The following is a 14,885-nucleotide window of genomic DNA, read 5'->3' as shown; positions in this document are numbered from 1 at the left end:
AATGTAGCCCCCCAGCACTGAGACTGGCCTTTTCCTCCTGTTTTCTGTCCCCATTCCCACTTGCTTTGTGTTACTTTCTGTTTAGTCTTCTGTTTGAAATGGGAGTCAATACCTGGACTGTCCGTTCTGGTTTTTGGAGGGTTGGTGTGTTTTGGGGGTTTTGGTTTTATTTTTCCCAATTCTTTGGCAGTATTGTCTTAGAGTTGTATACAAATTTCATGGAGATGTTGTGATAGCAGATGTCCCGCGTGGGGACAGCCCAAAGCTACCTAAGCCGAGCGGGGCAGGAACAAAAGTGCCTCCAGCCACCCTGAGTGGGAATCTGGCAAAGCTGCGGCTGATAGAAAGCTAACAAACCCTGGAGGCAGGAGAAAACGTGAGGATGCTAAAAAGCCGCCCGCAAACGGGCAGCTGGGTGGGGGCCGGGCAGCCAGCCAAGGTCGACCCAGCGCAGGTGCTGGAGGTGTTTCTTTGGTAGCGCTCGTTCAGAGTCAGCCTGTGGCTGTATCTTGGGGGCAGATGAAAGTCGTTGGAGGTGAACCGGTAACAGATCAGGTGCTTTGCTGCACGAGTCTCACGGGCACAGTCCTGTACCTCAAAGAGTGGTAAAAAACCCCTCAGCAACCCGAATGTGGCAGGCAAAGCTGTGAAGAGGCACCTCCCCGGTGCGTGGGGAAGCCCAGGGGCTGCCAGCTGCTGGCTACGGGAGGTGCCGGGGCTGTGGCAGCTGCGTGGCTGCAGTGCGTCCCGTGTCACAAAGGGGCAGTGATGCAGCACCCACCCAGCAATTGTGATGTCACCTGGCCAGGGGCTTTTTACCCAAAAAGCGGGCCAGGGAAGGCCAGTTGGGCTGAGCTGGCCTTCGGGAGAACTCGGCTCCTTCCTTTGGTACTTGCGTGCCTCCTTTTTTCCAGCCATTTCTCGTTGACTTCCCATTTCTCTCGGCTTCCACCCTCTCTCAAAGGTAATTGTGATTTGACTTTCAGGACAGATCGTGAGCGTAGGTAGCTAGGGGGTAAAAGGGCCTTTGTAATTGCTGTCAGCCGGAGTCCTGTGACAGGGACAGCAGGGCCATCAGCCTGCAGCTCTGCAGCAGTTACAAGCACCACTGAAACACTTTGGACGGCGGATGCTGTTGCGTGCGTTGCATTTGGGGGTTTTTAACCATTTGGATGACCTGCCATCATTTCTGGGGGATCGGGGATTTGCGCTGATCTTCTCTTTCTGGAGAGCACCCTGACATCCTTTGCCATCCAAAGCTTCCCGCTCTGTTCCTGAGAGGAGCGGTGGCCGCAATGGGGCACGACTCCTGGGAGTAACGGCTTCCCCAGCAGGTTTGGCCACGGACGTGGCTGGTGCTCCACCCCTGAGTGCTCATGTGCTGACAAGCTAGAGTGAATTCTGGGGCCTCCTAATCGCAGCCAGACTGACCCAGGCGTTTTCAATGAAACACAGGAAAATGTGTCTCATCACTCCTGTGCCGCTAGTACGAGCCTTTGAAAGGCGTCATTGCTCGTAGAAAGATCTGACATCAGTGGGGTCACCTTCTGGGCTAGAGACTTGCTTGTTTTCGCCATGTTACAATCAGGAAGAGGGAACACTTGAGCTGGGACTCCAATTCCAGACTCCGGAGGGAAAGGAAGGTAGCCCAAGGCACAGAAATCGGGGCGTGGGCTTGTTGGACTTCTGGCAAAGTCAGCAGGGGAACAGGCGATGTTCCAAAACTGTTTCTTGACCCGTATATTTCCATGGCAGCTTCTGGCGGTGCTTCTGGGTTGGATGTAGAGCTGGTTGTACTGGGTGCTCCTGTAAAGAACTCGACTTTATCAATAGGCTTTCATGTAACCATATCGTGTCATCTCTTTTCAAATGTCCTTTCCCTGCAGTCATTGCCGAGGAGATGGCTCTGCCACAAAGACGTCCCTTTGTCCCAGAGACGATTTGCATGGAATGGCAGCAGCGGCAGAGAGCTGGAGCGGGACTCTACAACCTGGGCAATACCTGCTTCATCAACTCCGTCCTGCAGTGCCTGACGTACACGCCCCCTCTGGCCAACTACCTGCTCTCTCGGGAGCACAGCCAGTCGTGTGAGTGCTTTTAGGAACATCTCCCTGTAAATCTGTGGGGCACTTCCCAGGGATTCCCAGAATCTGGAATCGGATTTACGAGGAAAAGCAGCCCTTCTTTCTCAACCCCCGCACTGGGTGTTCTTTGAACACTCGAGCCTCGAAGCTGCTTGTTCGTGCCTTCAGAAAGGCACCTCTTCCTGGCCCTGGGTCTTAGTCCCCGCTCCTGCAAGTTAAACGCTCTTTGCTTGTGGCACAGAAAAGTTTTGACAGTTCAGCATGCCTCTGAAGAACGTTTTCTACGCACTAAAGTCTCCCGGGTTTGTTGGGACATTGGTACCTTGGGAGAAGAGGGTGGAGGCTGTTCTTACAACGTCAAGATCTCCATTAGGTTTCCCATCGCTCGCTATGGGTGTTTTGCTAACCTGAGAACCTTCCCTCCCTCCTGCCTTCCCTCCCTCCCTCTTCAGGTCGTCGGCAAGGCTTCTGCGTCATGTGCAGTATGGAAGAGCACGTTCACACGGTCCTGCACTCCTCAGGCACTGCCATCGAGCCTTGGGCTATCATCAGGGTTCTCAGACGTAAGCCATTTCAGGTGCTTTTACAGGTTTTTCTTCCATTCTTGTAGGAGAGAACTACTAACTTCTTCTTTCGTAGGAATAGGAGAACATTTCGAGGCTGACATGCAGGAAGATGCCCATGAATTCTTACGCTGCACTGTCGATGCCATGCAGAGAGATTGTCTGAGCAAGTAAGTACAAACAAATCACCTTTTCAATGAGCCCTTTGGACACCTTGATGCACTCCCATCAAGGAAGCCCTATGCCCCGAGCTTACAGACAGAGCAAAACTCTTGGGAAGAGCTAACTCTCTGCCTTACCATTGATTTCCAGCTTGGACTTTGCTTCGCAATCAGATACCGTTGTCCATCAAATATTTGGGGGCTTTCTGAGATCCAGAGGTACTTTTCCACAACCATTGCTCTCCTTGGAATTGTCTGTGTCCTTCTGTCTGCCTGTGAGAAACAGCTGGTGGTGTGACTGGCGTAGTAGCTCTGAAGGACGTAAACGGGCACAGTCAGTTGCCTTCCCCTATCGCTGAGCATTTCCATTTGCCTTCCAGTCACGTGCTTGAGCTGCAGCGCGGTTTCCGATTCCTACGAGGCCTTCCTGGATGTTCCTTTGGATATAGAAGTAAGAGGCTTTGCAGCTGTGCTTCAAGATGTCCCAAGGCCCTTGTAGCTTTCCAGAATCAACAGAGGTGACTTAGAAGTGTATCCTGCGAACACCAGAGAGCCTGGTGGTGGGTGGGATGTGGAATGGACGGTGTCCTCCTGGGGAGGCCGTGGCAGTGGTCTCCCTGTAGGTGCTGGCCTTAAGCTGAGCAAGCCCTCACTTCCCTCCCTGCACCCTTGATGTAGTCTCCTCCTTCTTCCCTTTGCCCTCCCTCAGCACCCGTCTGGCTCCTAGGCTGGTGGGTTGTGTTGTTTTCGTGACTGATGACCCTGCACACCATCGGTAGCTCAACGGAGCGGTGGCGCAGAGATGGAGCTCTTGGTAGCCCTGGCAATCCCTGGGAAATGAGGGGAATGTCGAGCGTAACACCCTCTTTCTGCCTCCTCCTGGACACTGCTTGAGCGTCATCTAGCTGGGGTTTTGTGTGCACTCCTAGTCAGTGTTTGGGCGAGGGTATCTCCCGCAGCTCAGCGCTCTCCTTTCTCGCTCCTCCAGGCAGCCTCATCTGTCCCCGCAGCTCTGAAGGACTTTGTGAAACCGGAGAAGCTGGGCGGCGAAAACTGCTTTAAATGCAGCAGGTAAGACAGCTACTAGCGACATATTGGCGCTAGATCGTGCGTGCAGGCGCTGCGTGTCATCTCTCATAAGTCATCTTTTCACACAGGTTTAATGCACCGTAATGAGACGCAGCTTTTTTCTGATATGGCCTTATGGCACTGAACAGCCTTAAAATAGCGTGAGGATGTGTGAGCCGTGAAAGCTTGTCTGGCCTTCTTGGGGCAAGACAGGGCGCATCTCAGCACGTGGCTCTCTGCTTGCTTTCCAGGTGTGACAAGATGGTTACCGCCTCCAAGAGGTTTACAGTCCACCGCGCGCCCAAGGTTCTCACGGTGTGTCTGAAGAGATTTGAATTTTTCACCGGCAGCAAGATCAGCAAGGTGTGTAGGCAGTTGGGATGCCACTTTATGTTCCTGGAGCAGGAGAATTGCCAAGGCAGTGCGCTCTTTCACAAGCGGTTCATGTGGAGTTTTTCATGTTTCCTTGTGGGGAGAGGAGAGTTCCCGTGGGAAGACAAGCACGTACTCTGCTCCGACAGAGCTGCTTTGGCCGAGAACAGTCTCCTGCCCCCCAGACCATGACATGTTGCTTTAGGGAACAGCAAGTGTTCATGAGCCCCAAAGATGTGTTTGCACACCTCTGGGCGCTGGTCTTGGAAGGTTATTTCCTGGAGTATTTCAGGATCATGCCTGAGCCCTCCTGGTCTCTCCGTAGGTTGTGGAGTATCCCGAGCACTTGGATCTTCACCCGTACATGTCTGAGACAGCCGGAGAACCGCTCCTCTACTCCTTATATGCTGTCCTGGTACATGGCGGTGACAGCTGTGACACAGGACACTACTACTGCTACGCAAAGGTAAAGAGCAGCTTCCTTCCAAACCAGGGAAGAATGTGTGCTGGGGAAGACAAATGTTCGTGGCAGTGTTACTGGCAGCCAAGGTTTTGGGGGAGAAGGTCTCCTTAGGGGCTGGATTGGATTTGTTCTGATGGACTCTTGGCTCTGTCGTTTTCTGCCTGTGTTTTTGTTGAGAAAAGACGCGGTTCATCTCCAGATATTGACGCCTTTTTTACAGGCCAGCGATGGGCTGTGGTATGAGATGGAAGATGATTTTGTGGGTGGTTGTGACATCGACACAGTCCTCAGTCAGCAAGCCTATTTACTGTTTTATGTCAGGTAAAAACAAGTCTTAACATGTGTTCGGAATACATCTCCTTTTCCTGGCTTTGCTGTTTTTCTTCTCCTCCTCTTTCTGTTTCTGTGTTTCTGCCATGGGAGACAACTGCTTCCTGCGTCCTTCAGCGCTGTCAAACCTGAACTACCCCCCATCAGTCCTGCTCTCTCCTTGTGGGCTTTAGGTTGCTGCCCTGGTGTAAACTGCTACTTGTCTGCTATCTGAAGCTGGCTCATGTAGAGAAGCATGCTTAAAGGGGGCCTACAGGAAAGACGGGAGGGACTCTTTGTCAGGGGGTGTAGGGATAGGATGAGGGGTAACAATTTTAAACTGCAAGAGGGTAGATTTAGATCAGATCTAAGGAAGATATTCTTTACTGTGATGGTCGTGAGACACTGGAAGCGGTTGTCTAGAGAGCTTGGGGCTGCCCGCTCCCTGGAAGTGTTGAAGGCCCGGTTGGACGGGGCTTTGGGCAACCTGGTCTAGTGGAAGGTGTCCCTGCCCGTGGCAGGAGGGTTGGAACTAGGTGATCTTTAAGGACCCTTCCAGCCCAAGCCATTCTATGGTTCTACGAAACGGAGGCTGTAGGGGGTGTAAAGGCGGGGTCTTGTTCCACCAGAGGCAGACCTGGTGAGAAGACCACGACTGAAGCTATACAGGGTGGTCTTTTTAAAATTTTTAGTTGGCATTAGTATTTAAAAGTGACGGGAGCATAAAGCAATTCTGTCCATGTGATCTGTACCAGTAAGTGTAAACGAAAATAGAATCAGGAACAAAGCAGAAGTTACAGAAGAGGTACGTTTACACACTGAAGTCCAGACACGATATTGTGGACCCTGACTTGTAATCGCGGTTACGTCTTTTCTCTGTTGTAGAAACAGCTCCAAGACAATGACTGAACCCAAGAGGAGGCGCTTGGATTTGGAACTTGGAGAAAGGGCTTCTTCCTCATGGGCAGTCTCCTATGCCCGTTCCTTCCTGAGCCAGTGGGCGGCTGGCAGCATGCAGGCGGCTTCTGTGGGACCACAGGGTCTGCCTCGTCAGACTCAGGTAAGTCTGGGGACGTGGGTCAGGGCACCAGATGGACAGTGGATTTCTTTCTGGGACCTTGGCATTGCTCTCTCTGCCCTGCCACAGTGCAGCTTTCTTCAGAGCTGCAACGCTGCTCCATCTGAAAGCATCCCACCTGGACCTATCCCGTTTCTCCACCTGTGGTCCCTCTGCCTTTGCAGCCCTCCCAGAGAGCCTTTGGGAGGCCCTTAGCTGTCCCCTCCCACAGCTTCTGGGGGTTGCCCACAGTTCTGGTCCTTTCAGGAGGAAAGCTGCTGTCAGCCATTTGACCGTGTGCCGCACACCGTGCGAGAAGACAACAGCAAAGAGGAGCACGGATCCAGCCTTTCTTCCCACTGCCAGAGGAATGGTGCCAGGGAAAGGGCCCAGAGCAGATCCCCACGGCGGGGCTATGATCTCCGGAGACGGTTCGTGGAGTACGGGGACTGCCACCACTCTGTGAGCAGGAGGAGCAGGAGGAGGAGGAGCAGAGCAAGTCCTCCACGTCAGGATCAACCCTCTGCGTCAACCCTGCCGAGGGGGACAGAGCGGAGCAGATCCCCACGGCGGGGCTATGATCTCCGGAGACGGTTCGTGAAGTACGAGGACTACCACCACTCTGTGAGCAGGAGGAGCAGGAGGAGGAGGAGCAGAGCAAGTCCTCCACATCAGGACCAACCCTTCGCATCAACCCTGCCGAGGGGGAGAGAGCGGAGCAGATCCCCACAGCGGGGCTATGATCTCCACAGCCGCTCTGTGGAAATCACAGAATATGACCCCTCAGCAAGGAGGAGGAGGAGGAGCAGGAGGAGGGGGAGGGTTTCAGTGCCCCAGAGACACAGGTGAATCAACCACTCGGGGCAGTATGGTGGTGACAGGGGCAGATCGTGGCCCTGCGTGAGGGCAGAGCACAACATCTGATCTCTGCAGTGCCGCAGAGGAGGAGGAGGAGGAGGAGGAGGAGAAATCCGGGAAGGACGAGGAGAAGAAATCCAGGAAGCACCAAAACTGCCCCCAGCAGAGACCAAGCTGCACAAAGGGCACCAGCAGCCCACCCTGTCCCTCCTCCCAGTGCTGCCTCTAGCCAGGAAGAACTCAGGGAGACCTTCCAGAGACTCGGACAGCTCTGCCGGCTGGCCCGCCTGCCCAGAGGTCCCTCGAGGAAGAAGCTTAATCCTTTTTTTGCTTTTGGGACTGCTTTGCTCCTTTGGGAGCCAAAGCCAGAATTAAAAACACTTGTTGGCCTTGCATGTGTAATTTACGGGGTGTTCTCTTCTCTGGGGGCTTGGGGGCAATTGGTGGAAATGCCCAGCGTGGGAGGTTTATGTTGTGGGATTTTGAAAGCTGTGTGCTCGCAGGTGCCCGTCTTCCAGTCTCTTCCTTCTCAATAGGGAGTTCACGTCACTGGAACAGAAATGGGCTGTATGAGCCAACAGCAAGGGGGACTGAAACGGTCTGAACGGCCGGGCCCAGAGGGCGCTGCTCAGTGGCACCAAGTGTAGTTGGAGGCCAGTAACTAGAGGTATCGTCCAGGGGTCAGTACTGGGTAATCAACAATCAACAGCTTCATTTCCAAGGCTTTTGAGATGCTTGTGTCTCTGTCCAGGAGACCTCAGTCCTCGGAGCAGGAGGAATAGTATACAGTCAACTTTAAGTTGAACACTTCTTATACGTAGGTCTAAAGCCACGAGGTCTAAATCCGACACCTGTAATTCTATCACTGGTTGGCTCGCATTCCTTTCTGGACATGAACGCCTCTCATGGTGAGTTAGTTGAGTTAGTTTAACAGGCCCAGGGAGCCTAGCAGTTCATGTAATGCATTAATATGAACCACGTTTATAGTAGTTGATCTCATTCAGATGAGGTTTAATTACTCAGAAAGAGCTCTTTTTGCTTACTAGCATGTGCATGCAAACAAATCACACGTTCATAAGGAAGGTTAACATCCTTTTAGCTTCCTGTGCTCCCCGGCATGCCTGTATTCCATTTCTAAGTAGCATCTTACCATAAGCTAACAGAGATGCCTCAAAAAATATATTAAAAAAAAGGGAAAATCCTGGAGTAGGGCGGAAGACTTAGTGTTAGTTACAACTAATTCAAGTAAATGCAAGACAAAGCAAAACCATTCCCTTCTTGCGTGCTCTGACTGAACCTGACTGGGGCTGTGAGTAGCCATAGGGAGCTGGAAGCCTTGCAGCTCTCTGTACAAGTCCTCTCTCTCTCTCACCGTAAAAGCACCGCAGCCTCCCGTGCTTCTGGTGTTGGAGACACAATTAGCTTTGTTCTTAAAGCTAACTCAGGTCTTGGTCTAAAGTGTAGGGGTTTGGTTTGGTTTGGTTTGGTTTGGTTTGGTTTGGTTTGGTTTAAGACACATATTTCTGTATGCTTTCCAAAGCAGAACCTGGATCTTAGTGTGGTAGGAATAAATCACTGGAAAGCTTGCCAATTATTGCTGAACGATAAAGCAGCAAAGTTAAAATTACTTAAGATTTTTTTGGAAAGGATGCCCGAAAGCTTATACTTTGAATATTTCTTCGTTGTCTTGCTCTTATGTTAGCCGTCACTCTACAGTTCCAGACCTGTGCTGCTGTCCTACTGTTACTACAGCCGAAGCAAGAAAGTTGGTCCTTTGTGGTTTAGTGTTACTATTCAGGAACTTCAAGGGTCCCTAGTTGGTGTTTCTCCCTAGAGGCTGCAGAAATGCAGAGGCTCGTGCCCATTGTTTTAGCGCTGGCAAGCACAGCTGTGATCCTTCCTGGATGAAATTTCGGTTTACCCAAGCTATCAGGTTTTAGGAATCCAGTGTAATTTAAATGTAGCCCCCCAGCACTGAGACTGGCCTTTTCCTCCTGTTTTCTGTCCCCATTCCCACTTGCTTTGTGTTACTTTCTGTTTAGTCTTCTGTTTGAAATGGGAGTCAATACCTGGACTGTCCGTTCTGGTTTTTGGAGGGTTGGTGTGTTTTGGGGGTTTTGGTTTTATTTTTCCCAATTCTTTGGCAGTATTGTCTTAGAGTTGTATACAAATTTCATGGAGATGTTGTGATAGCAGATGTCCCGCGTGGGGACAGCCCAAAGCTACCTAAGCCGAGCGGGGCAGGAACAAAAGTGCCTCCAGCCACCCTGAGTGGGAATCTGGCAAAGCTGCGGCTGATAGAAAGCTAACAAACCCTGGAGGCAGGAGAAAACGTGAGGATGCTAAAAAGCCGCCCGCAAACGGGCAGCTGGGTGGGGGCCGGGCAGCCAGCCAAGGTCGACCCAGCGCAGGTGCTGGAGGTGTTTCTTTGGTAGCGCTCGTTCAGAGTCAGCCTGTGGCTGTATCTTGGGGGCAGATGAAAGTCGTTGGAGGTGAACCGGTAACAGATCAGGTGCTTTGCTGCACGAGTCTCACGGGCACAGTCCTGTACCTCAAAGAGTGGTAAAAAACCCCTCAGCAACCCGAATGTGGCAGGCAAAGCTGTGAAGAGGCACCTCCCCGGTGCGTGGGGAAGCCCAGGGGCTGCCAGCTGCTGGCTACAGGAGGTGCCAGGGCTGTGGCAGCTGCGTGGCTGCAGTGCGTCCCGTGTCACAAAGGGGCAGTGATGCAGCACCCACCCAGCAATTGTGATGTCACCTGGCCAGGGGCTTTTTACCCAAAAAGCGGGCCAGGGAAGGCCAGTTGGGCTGAGCTGGCCTTCGGGAGAACTCGGCTCCTTCCTTTGGTACTTGCGTGCCTCCTTTTTTCCAGCCATTTCTCGTTGACTTCCCATTTCTCTCGGCTTCCACCCTCTCTCAAAGGTAATTGTGATTTGACTTTCAGGACAGATCGTGAGCGTAGGTAGCTAGGGGGTAAAAGGGCCTTTGTAATTGCTGTCAGCCGGAGTCCTGTGACAGGGACAGCAGGGCCATCAGCCTGCAGCTCTGCAGCAGTTACAAGCACCACTGAAACACTTTGGACGGCGGATGCTGTTGCGTGCGTTGCATTTGGGGGTTTTTAACCATTTGGATGACCTGCCATCATTTCTGGGGGATCGGGGATTTGCGCTGATCTTCTCTTTCTGGAGAGCACCCTGACATCCTTTGCCATCCAAAGCTTCCCGCTCTGTTCCTGAGAGGAGCGGTGGCCGCAATGGGGCACGACTCCTGGGAGTAACGGCTTCCCCAGCAGGTTTGGCCACGGACGTGGCTGGTGCTCCACCCCTGAGTGCTCATGTGCTGACAAGCTAGAGTGAATTCTGGGGCCTCCTAATCGCAGCCAGACTGACCCAGGCGTTTTCAATGAAACACAGGAAAATGTGTCTCATCACTCCTGTGCCGCTAGTACGAGCCTTTGAAAGGCGTCATTGCTCGTAGAAAGATCTGACATCAGTGGGGTCACCTTCTGGGCTAGAGACTTGCTTGTTTTCGCCATGTTACAATCAGGAAGAGGGAACACTTGAGCTGGGACTCCAATTCCAGACTCCGGAGGGAAAGGAAGGTAGCCCAAGGCACAGAAATCGGGGCGTGGGCTTGTTGGACTTCTGGCAAAGTCAGCAGGGGAACAGGCGATGTTCCAAAACTGTTTCTTGACCCGTATATTTCCATGGCAGCTTCTGGCGGTGCTTCTGGGTTGGATGTAGAGCTGGTTGTACTGGGTGCTCCTGTAAAGAACTCGACTTTATCAATAGGCTTTCATGTAACCATATCGTGTCATCTCTTTTCAAATGTCCTTTCCCTGCAGTCATTGCCGAGGAGATGGCTCTGCCACAAAGACGTCCCTTTGTCCCAGAGACGATTTGCATGGAATGGCAGCAGCGGCAGAGAGCTGGAGCGGGACTCTACAACCTGGGCAATACCTGCTTCATCAACTCCGTCCTGCAGTGCCTGACATACACGCCCCCTCTGGCCAACTACCTGCTCTCTCGGGAGCACAGCCAGTCGTGTGAGTGCTTTTAGGAACATCTCCCTGTAAATCTGTGGGGCACTTCCCAGGGATTCCCAGAATCTGGAATCGGATTTACGAGGAAAAGCAGCCCTTCTTTCTCAACCCCCGCACTGGGTGTTCTTTGAACACTCGAGCCTCGAAGCTGCTTGTTCGTGCCTTCAGAAAGGCACCTCTTCCTGGCCCTGGGTCTTAGTCCCCGCTCCTGCAAGTTAAACGCTCTTTGCTTGTGGCACAGAAAAGTTTTGACAGTTCAGCATGCCTCTGAAGAACGTTTTCTACGCACTAAAGTCTCCCGGGTTTGTTGGGACATTGGTACCTTGGGAGAAGAGGGTGGAGGCTGTTCTTACAACGTCAAGATCTCCATTAGGTTTCCCATCGCTCGCTATGGGTGTTTTGCTAACCTGAGAACCTTCCCTCCCTCCTGCCTTCCCTCCCTCCCTCTTCAGGTCGTCGGCAAGGCTTCTGCGTCATGTGCAGTATGGAAGAGCACGTTCACACGGTCCTGCACTCCTCAGGCACTGCCATCGAGCCTTGGGCTATCATCAGGGTTCTCAGACGTAAGCCATTTCAGGTGCTTTTACAGGTTTTTCTTCCATTCTTGTAGGAGAGAACTACTAACTTCTTCTTTCGTAGGAATAGGAGAACATTTCGAGGCTGACATGCAGGAAGATGCCCATGAATTCTTACGCTGCACTGTCGATGCCATGCAGAGAGATTGTCTGAGCAAGTAAGTACAAACAAATCACCTTTTCAATGAGCCCTTTGGACACCTTGATGCACTCCCATCAAGGAAGCCCTATGCCCCGAGCTTACAGACAGAGCAAAACTCTTGGGAAGAGCTAACTCTCTGCCTTACCATTGATTTCCAGCTTGGACTTTGCTTCGCAATCAGATACCGTTGTCCATCAAATATTTGGGGGCTTTCTGAGATCCAGAGGTACTTTTCCACAACCATTGCTCTCCTTGGAATTGTCTGTGTCCTTCTGTCTGCCTGTGAGAAACAGCTGGTGGTGTGACTGGCGTAGTAGCTCTGAAGGACGTAAACGGGCACAGTCAGTTGCCTTCCCCTATCGCTGAGCATTTCCATTTGCCTTCCAGTCACGTGCTTGAGCTGCAGCGCGGTTTCCGATTCCTACGAGGCCTTCCTGGATGTTCCTTTGGATATAGAAGTAAGAGGCTTTGCAGCTGTGCTTCAAGATGTCCCAAGGCCCTTGTAGCTTTCCAGAATCAACAGAGGTGACTTAGAAGTGTATCCTGCGAACACCAGAGAGCCTGGTGGTGGGTGGGATGTGGAATGGACGGTGTCCTCCTGGGGAGGCCGTGGCAGTGGTCTCCCTGTAGGTGCTGGCCTTAAGCTGAGCAAGCCCTCACTTCCCTCCCTGCACCCTTGATGTAGTCTCCTCCTTCTTCCCTTTGCCCTCCCTCAGCACCCGTCTGGCTCCTAGGCTGGTGGGTTGTGTTGTTTTCGTGACTGATGACCCTGCACACCATCGGTAGCTCAACGGAGCGGTGGCGCAGAGATGGAGCTCTTGGTAGCCCTGGCAATCCCTGGGAAATGAGGGGAATGTCGAGCGTAACACCCTCTTTCTGCCTCCTCCTGGACACTGCTTGAGCGTCATCTAGCTGGGGTTTTGTGTGCACTCCTAGTCAGTGTTTGGGCGAGGGTATCTCCCGCAGCTCAGCGCTCTCCTTTCTCGCTCCTCCAGGCAGCCTCATCTGTCCCCGCAGCTCTGAAGGACTTTGTGAAACCGGAGAAGCTGGGCGGCGAAAACTGCTTTAAATGCAGCAGGTAAGACAGCTACTAGCGACATATTGGCGCTAGATCGTGCGTGCAGGCGCTGCGTGTCATCTCTCATAAGTCATCTTTTCACACAGGTTTAATGCACCGTAATGAGACGCAGCTTTTTTCTGATATGGCCTTATGGCACTGAACAGCCTTAAAATAGCGTGAGGATGTGTGAGCCGTGAAAGCTTGTCTGGCCTTCTTGGGGCAAGACAGGGCGCATCTCAGCACGTGGCTCTCTGCTTGCTTTCCAGGTGTGACAAGATGGTTACCGCCTCCAAGAGGTTTACAGTCCACCGCGCGCCCAAGGTTCTCACGGTGTGTCTGAAGAGATTTGAATTTTTCACCGGCAGCAAGATCAGCAAGGTGTGTAGGCAGTTGGGATGCCACTTTATGTTCCTGGAGCAGGAGAATTGCCAAGGCAGTGCGCTCTTTCACAAGCGGTTCATGTGGAGTTTTTCATGTTTCCTTGTGGGGAGAGGAGAGTTCCCGTGGGAAGACAAGCACGTACTCTGCTCCGACAGAGCTGCTTTGGCCGAGAACAGTCTCCTGCCCCCCAGACCATGACATGTTGCTTTAGGGAACAGCAAGTGTTCATGAGCCCCAAAGATGTGTTTGCACACCTCTGGGCGCTGGTCTTGGAAGGTTATTTCCTGGAGTATTTCAGGATCATGCCTGAGCCCTCCTGGTCTCTCCGTAGGTTGTGGAGTATCCCGAGCACTTGGATCTTCACCCGTACATGTCTGAGACAGCCGGAGAACCGCTCCTCTACTCCTTATATGCTGTCCTGGTACATGGCGGTGACAGCTGTGACACAGGACACTACTACTGCTACGCAAAGGTAAAGAGCAGCTTCCTTCCAAACCAGGGAAGAATGTGTGCTGGGGAAGACAAATGTTCGTGGCAGTGTTACTGGCAGCCAAGGTTTTGGGGGAGAAGGTCTCCTTAGGGGCTGGATTGGATTTGTTCTGATGGACTCTTGGCTCTGTCGTTTTCTGCCTGTGTTTTTGTTGAGAAAAGACGCGGTTCATCTCCAGATATTGACGCCTTTTTTACAGGCCAGCGATGGGCTGTGGTATGAGATGGAAGATGATTTTGTGGGTGGTTGTGACATCGACACAGTCCTCAGTCAGCAAGCCTATTTACTGTTTTATGTCAGGTAAAAACAAGTCTTAACATGTGTTCGGAATACATCTCCTTTTCCTGGCTTTGCTGTTTTTCTTCTCCTCCTCTTTCTGTTTCTGTGTTTCTGCCATGGGAGACAACTGCTTCCTGCGTCCTTCAGCGCTGTCAAACCTGAACTACCCCCCATCAGTCCTGCTCTCTCCTTGTGGGCTTTAGGTTGCTGCCCTGGTGTAAACTGCTACTTGTCTGCTATCTGAAGCTGGCTCATGTAGAGAAGCATGCTTAAAGGGGGCCTACAGGAAAGACGGGAGGGACTCTTTGTCAGGGGGTGTAGGGATAGGATGAGGGGTAACAATTTTAAACTGCAAGAGGGTAGATTTAGATCAGATCTAAGGAAGATATTCTTTACTGTGATGGTCGTGAGACACTGGAAGCGGTTGTCTAGAGAGCTTGGGGCTGCCCGCTCCCTGGAAGTGTTGAAGGCCCGGTTGGACGGGGCTTTGGGCAACCTGGTCTAGTGGAAGGTGTCCCTGCCCGTGGCAGGAGGGTTGGAACTAGGTGATCTTTAAGGACCCTTCCAGCCCAAGCCATTCTATGGTTCTACGAAACGGAGGCTGTAGGGGGTGTAAAGGCGGGGTCTTGTTCCACCAGAGGCAGACCTGGTGAGAAGACCACGACTGAAGCTATACAGGGTGGTCTTTTTAAAATTTTTAGTTGGCATTAGTATTTAAAAGTGACGGGAGCATAAAGCAATTCTGTCCATGTGATCTGTACCAGTAAGTGTAAACGAAAATAGAATCAGGAACAAAGCAGAAGTTACAGAAGAGGTACGTTTACACACTGAAGTCCAGACACGATACTGCGGACCCTGACTTGTAATCGCGGTTACGTCTTTTCTCTGTTGTAGAAACAGCTCCAAGACAATGACTGAACCCAAGAGGAGGCGCTTGGATTTGGAACTTGGAGAAAGGGCTTCTTCCTCATGGGCAGTCTCC

The 14,885-nt window shown here is 52.1% G+C and overlaps 2 protein-coding genes across 2 annotated transcripts; both read left to right on the top strand.

Moving 5' to 3' along the window:
* The first annotated feature begins 1,713 nt into the window (after positions 1 to 1,713).
* On the top strand, positions 1,714 to 4,440 carry LOC141935097 (ubiquitin carboxyl-terminal hydrolase 42-like). Its single transcript, XM_074851051.1, has 8 exons — positions 1,714 to 1,774; positions 1,887 to 2,087; positions 2,537 to 2,647; positions 2,724 to 2,817; positions 2,960 to 3,027; positions 3,189 to 3,259; positions 3,797 to 3,879; positions 4,128 to 4,440. The coding sequence occupies exons 1-8, from the start codon at positions 1,714 to 1,716 to the stop codon at positions 4,438 to 4,440; spliced, it is 1,002 nt and encodes a 333-aa protein (XP_074707152.1).
* Positions 4,441 to 10,605: 6,165 nt separating this feature from the next.
* Positions 10,606 to 13,332, top strand: LOC141935096 (ubiquitin carboxyl-terminal hydrolase 42-like). Its single transcript, XM_074851050.1, has 8 exons — positions 10,606 to 10,666; positions 10,779 to 10,979; positions 11,429 to 11,539; positions 11,616 to 11,709; positions 11,852 to 11,919; positions 12,081 to 12,151; positions 12,689 to 12,771; positions 13,020 to 13,332. The coding sequence occupies exons 1-8, from the start codon at positions 10,606 to 10,608 to the stop codon at positions 13,330 to 13,332; spliced, it is 1,002 nt and encodes a 333-aa protein (XP_074707151.1).
* The last annotated feature ends 1,553 nt before the right edge of the window (positions 13,333 to 14,885 follow it).

The sequence above is a fragment of the Strix uralensis genome, chromosome 26 (genome assembly GCF_047716275.1).
Source record: "Strix uralensis isolate ZFMK-TIS-50842 chromosome 26, bStrUra1, whole genome shotgun sequence".
Taxonomy (NCBI): Eukaryota; Metazoa; Chordata; class Aves; order Strigiformes; family Strigidae; genus Strix; species Strix uralensis.
The sequence above is the reverse complement of the archived record's forward strand: the minus strand, read 5'-3'. Positions and strand labels throughout refer to the sequence as shown.